At 30.2% G+C, this 5,431-nt stretch overlaps 1 protein-coding gene across 1 annotated transcript; it reads left to right on the top strand.

Annotated features, from left to right (window-relative positions):
* The first annotated feature begins 2,114 nt into the window (after nucleotides 1-2,114).
* Nucleotides 2,115-3,366, top strand: LOC105136005 (protein MIZU-KUSSEI 1-like). Its single transcript, XM_011041141.1, has one exon. The coding sequence runs from the start codon at nucleotides 2,476-2,478 to the stop codon at nucleotides 3,265-3,267; it is 792 nt and encodes a 263-aa protein (XP_011039443.1). The 5' UTR covers nucleotides 2,115-2,475; the 3' UTR covers nucleotides 3,268-3,366.
* Nucleotides 3,367-5,431: the final 2,065 nt, after the last annotated feature.

Raw genomic sequence — 5,431 nt, 5'->3', positions numbered from 1 at the left:
ATGCACAAAATTGCCATTGACTCTAGGCTTGTCCTCTATGATGCATGGGTTAGGCCACCAAATAGATTATTAATCATGTTGTTAAATTTGAATAAATAAGTAATTAATGGTTAATTATATACATAAAACCGCATGTAAGCATGTTTGGTTCCAAGGAGGGGGATAGAAGGAAATAATTGAGCATAGTTTATTAGGTTTCCAAATGGATGGGGACAAAGTGGCCTCTCACACGCATAATTTTGCATTGACCTTCATCACCATGATCGTCACCCTTGTGTCCCTTCTCTTTCTCTCTATATATTTTTATACTCGAAGTTGTATAAATATATGGCTGTAATCTATACAGGTCGTTTACATTTACGCAAATATGGATTATAATAGTAGCCTCGCCATGCGAGAGGAAACTTCTTAGGTAAAATTTGCCCTTTCAATGACGGATATCGTTTATCCAGCAAAGAAAAATATTGCAAATTTCTAAGTCAATGAAGATTATCTGCTCATTTATGATTTTTAGTGTTGTACTTGACAGAATCTCAAAAATAAAGTTGCAATAAAAAAGTCTTGGCTAGCTCCCACCACGTGTGAAGGGTTTCAAATCTCCGAATGTACCTTTTTTCAGTGATTTGGTTGTTAAAAAGAGAAATTAATAAAGAAAAAAAAGTTGTTGGTATATTTATTATTATGATTTGAATGTTTTCTTCAAAGTGAGGGAAGTAATTTATATCGATTCTCAGACATAACAAATTAAGTTATATTTGTATGGTATTGTAATAAAAACATTTAAATTTTTTTATTTAAAAATATATTGATTTTTTTTTAACATTAACGTATTAAAATTATTAAAAAACATGAAAAAATACTAATTTATTTTAAATATATTTTAAAAACATATCTAAAATGTATTTGTAATAAAAATTATGCAAATGGTGACTAAATATTCTAGTTTATTCTTCGAAAGACAGGAGAGAAGTCAGATTTTTTTTTTTTTCGTCGGTCAAAGAGAAAACAAATGTTCAGCCATGCTTTGTTTATGAACTGATTAATATGCTTATAAGAAAATCAACCAAGGGACCATTTCTTTTCTGTTTCGTCTTCCTTTTTTTAGCTTCTATATATAGAAAAGAATTAATGTGACACTAAAAAAAATCTAACGATCTAAAAGAAATTAAAGACTACGGATGGGCAGAGACAGACTAATATCACACTCCCATATAGAAATTAAAGAAAGTGGTCCTATATATTCAATGTAAATGGACCATGAAAACAAAATTATATCGATCTAAAAGGAAATTAATTCAATATTGCAATGCATCTATCAAAATTAGAGGTTTAAAACATACTCCAAGCTGCATGTAATCATGGATTTGCTTTATTCAAAGTAGCGCAATTACCATAGTACAGCAAGTATCAAGTACCTTTCAACAAGTAGTAATTGTACATTAAGAGCCTGGTAATTAAGTTTTTCTTGATCACGACTGTGCATATAAATTTTGACTCTATACGTTGGGACACCACTTCAAGCATGTATTTGTTGAAGCATACCATTATACGTCTCCATCGTGTTTAAATATACAGTACCCCTTGTGATTCTAATCCAACGTTTAACATTAATTAAATCATAACTCATACATACTACGAAATTGTTTTGCTGTGGGACGAAAATAAATAAATAAAGCAAAACAAGTTATCAAGAACAAATGATCTTTACTAATTATACCGAAAATCCAGCTATAACCCTTGGATTTGCTCTTAGAGTAGCCGATTATCAAAGGACATTATCACCTTAATGGCGAATCGAAAAAGGGACTAATAAGAATTTTGGTCGATTGAGATGTTATTGGAAAACTGAGTTAATCTTTATGTGTAAAATTTACTGGATAATTCTCTATTATAAAAATAATTATATTAAAGCGATCCTCCTTTACAAAATTTCTTTGGGTGTCATCGTGTGTTGATAACTATAATGAGCTGATTTAATCGAGCCAATTGTGTGATTGTAAGAAGATAGATTTGAATAAAAAAGGGCTGACCCACAAACATAATAAGGGTGAAGATCATGAATGACTATAGTGTAAAGCACCTAGAGAATGAGGGGCCATAATGATGCTTTGCAAGGGAACATATGAAAGTGTTAATACAAACCAGAAATGATCATCATCACACCACGACACTCGATAGTCTTCCTTTATATTGGCCACCTCCAAACACTATCATCACCTTGTCGGCCTCTTTAATCTCCCATTTCTCCTCCTCTCCCCTCCCTAAACCCCAAATTTCCCTCTCCCCTACGCAAAATCAATCCATCCTATTCTCTTTGATTCAATATCTCCTTCTATAACCTCCCTTTTTCTATCAAATATATATTATATATCTTCAATTCTTGTTCAAACTAGCTCCTTGGATTCGAATCCTAACTTGTTTTTCGTTCTTTCTTTCCTTTTTCTTCACTCCTTTCTGAAACTGAATTAATTAACCATGAACCACCAACAGATTAGCCTCCAAAGAAATAGTAGCTGCAGCAGAAGCACAGGACAAATAATCCCATCAAACTACATGAGATCAATCCCTGAACAAGAAGATCATCACTCTCAAATCTCTTTACGACGCCGTAATAATAGCAAAATCTATTCAAGGTTTGCTTGTTTTTGTAGTTCAATTTTCAAGATTCTATCTTTCCCAAATATAATCATCCCTACAGCCTCTAAATGGCTATCAATCCCAACTCAGAACCTGTCCATAAACCCTTCTCTTGGCCGGAAAGTCACTGGAACCGTCTTCGGAAACCGCCATGGCCATGTCAGCTTCGCAGTCCAGGATGACCCGGGTTCTGAACCGGTCTTATTACTAGAGCTTCCGATGTCTACGGCAATGTTAGTTATGGAAATGTCGTCAGGTTTGGTCAGGATCGCCCTGGAATGCGATAAGGTTCGTGCTCCTCAGGTTCAGACAGGCCGGCAGGGGAAGCTGTTTAATGAACCAACATGGACTATGTATTGTAATGGAAGGAAGTGTGGGCAAGCCGTGTCGCGGAGGTGCACATATTCTGATCGGTACGTGTTTGAAACCGTTAAGAGTGTTTCGGCTGGCGCTGGGGTTATTCCGGTGATGGAGGATGGGCGTAAGAGCGACGGTGGAGAGGGTGAGTTGTTGTATATGAGGGCTAAGTTTGAGCGAGTTGTAGGGAGTCGTGACTCAGAGGCATATTATATGGTGAATCCTGAAGGAAATGGAGTGCCTGAACTCAGTATATTTTTACTACGAATATGAGAGAAGAAACAAAGACTTCGTTTTCGTGATTTATTGTCATTAGGTAATGTACGGTGAAGATGCTTGTTTAATTAATTAATTAGTTAGTGACTTGTACGATGCTTGGTTTCTATTTGATTTTCTTTCTTTGTATTTTTGTTTAGACTTTAGACTTTATATATTTTCCTCGTTCATGAAACAAAATATACACTAATAAAAACAACAAAAGAACAAATCAAATCATTTTTATTTTGTTATGGGGCTTGGATCATATAAGAAAATTACTTTACAAATTTCCACCATTTAAATTGAGTTACATACATCAATTCACAAACACATATCAAACAGATTTTGAGTAAAGTATCTACATTTTTAATGATTTTTATTTTCTATTAAAAAATATTATTTAATTTCATACATTTTTAATTGAAAAATATTTTTTAAAAATATCTTATATAAAAACATTATATTTTTTTTGTTCCTAATATAATATATTTACTACTCGTATGTATATTCAATATGTCATTTATGATTTTTTTTTCCTTATAATTTCCATTGATTTCGAATTCAAAATAATAAAGTGAGAAATGAATCCAGATCTTGCAAATCAATACCCCAGCGTGTGAACGAAAATGGGGCAGATGGTAGCATTTTTCACTAATGATACATAAGCGTGTGCGAGAATGATTTCCGTAAGGTATACAAAGCTGTTTGGAAGAAAGTAATTATTCTGTATAGTTTTTTATTTAAAAATATATTAAAAAATAATTTTTTTAAAAAATATTTTCTGTATTAGTATATCAAAACAATTTAAAAATATTAAAAAATTAATTCAAAATAAAAAAAATTATTTCTTTTATAAAGAACAAATTAAACCACAACCCTACTAATAAGTGATGATATCTATTAATGTGCACGCCTGCATGCCACTTTGTGCACAGCACAGCTAAAGAAGAAGCTGAGCTTCGGCATGCTCCTGGCCCCAAACCATGGACTTTCACGATAATTCGACTAAAGTTATCATTCTAGCAAACAGTAACTCAAATGTCAACTTGGGAATTTGTAGAGTAGATTTTATACATTTTTATTAATTTGTCTGCTAAAGGTGACATTAACTTCAAGAAATTTAAGGTTAGGTTTAGCTTTAGTTTAGATATTGTAAGTGCGCATGAAATATATTCATTCATTAGGTTTAGCATGAAATATACTCTTTAAAATATTTATTTTTATATATATTTTAAATAAAAACAGAAAATCTAAATAAAAATCAGTAAATTTAGTCAATTTTAATCATTTCATTACTTTTATAATTTTTACTTAATTTTTGTGTGTCAAATTAAATTAGAAATAATCATAAAAAGTTACAAGAATGCAGAAAAAGAAATTAAACAAACAAAAAAAAAATATAGCAAACGAAAATTGGACAGTAAAATTTTATTATTGGTGTGAATATTCCGTAACAAATTTCGTCGGCATTTGACATTGCAAACGAAATATTGATAAAAATATTAACCTAAACACCGATGAATTATTCCAAATGTGTTTTCTAATTTTCTGGATATATAACCTTACGTACACCTAACAAATAGGAAATAGTTCATAGATTCTTTACGCAAATAAAACTCAGTGCCTTTGAGTCAGAGTTGTTAACGTGTTTAAATTATTCATACGGGTTCGATATATGGAGTTTAAATAAAATTTTTATAAATATTCATAAGTTGTATTTATATTACTAATTTTTATAGATCTATATTTAAAGATGAATTTATAGCATGGTTTATAGGTGACATGACATTTTCAATGTTAGGTTTATTTTTTTATACCTTATATTATCATTAAATTCTAATTATTTTTTTTTCTTCAATCAAGTTAAGTAACATATTTTTTTGTTATATTAAAGAAATTTAATAATAAGTTCATCATTAAAAAAACTTTAAAGCAAAATTACTTCAAAATAAAATAAAAATAAATATTTAAACTTTACAGCAAAATTACTTCAGAATAAAATAAAAATAAATATTTAATTTATAAATTATGAAATATAAAAACAAAAATAGTATAGGATATACGAGTTTAGTTAGGTGAATTTCAAAAATTTTAAATTTTAATATTGAATTTTTAAGTTTTTTCAATTTACTTACATGTAATATTTATATTATCTAATTTTAACTAATTAGAGCAAATC

Source organism: Populus euphratica, unplaced genomic scaffold (assembly GCF_000495115.2).
Source record: "Populus euphratica unplaced genomic scaffold, PopEup_1.0 scaffold156.1, whole genome shotgun sequence".
Lineage (NCBI taxonomy): Eukaryota > Viridiplantae > Streptophyta > Magnoliopsida > Malpighiales > Salicaceae > Populus > Populus euphratica.
This window is presented reverse-complemented; position numbering and strand designations above follow the sequence as displayed.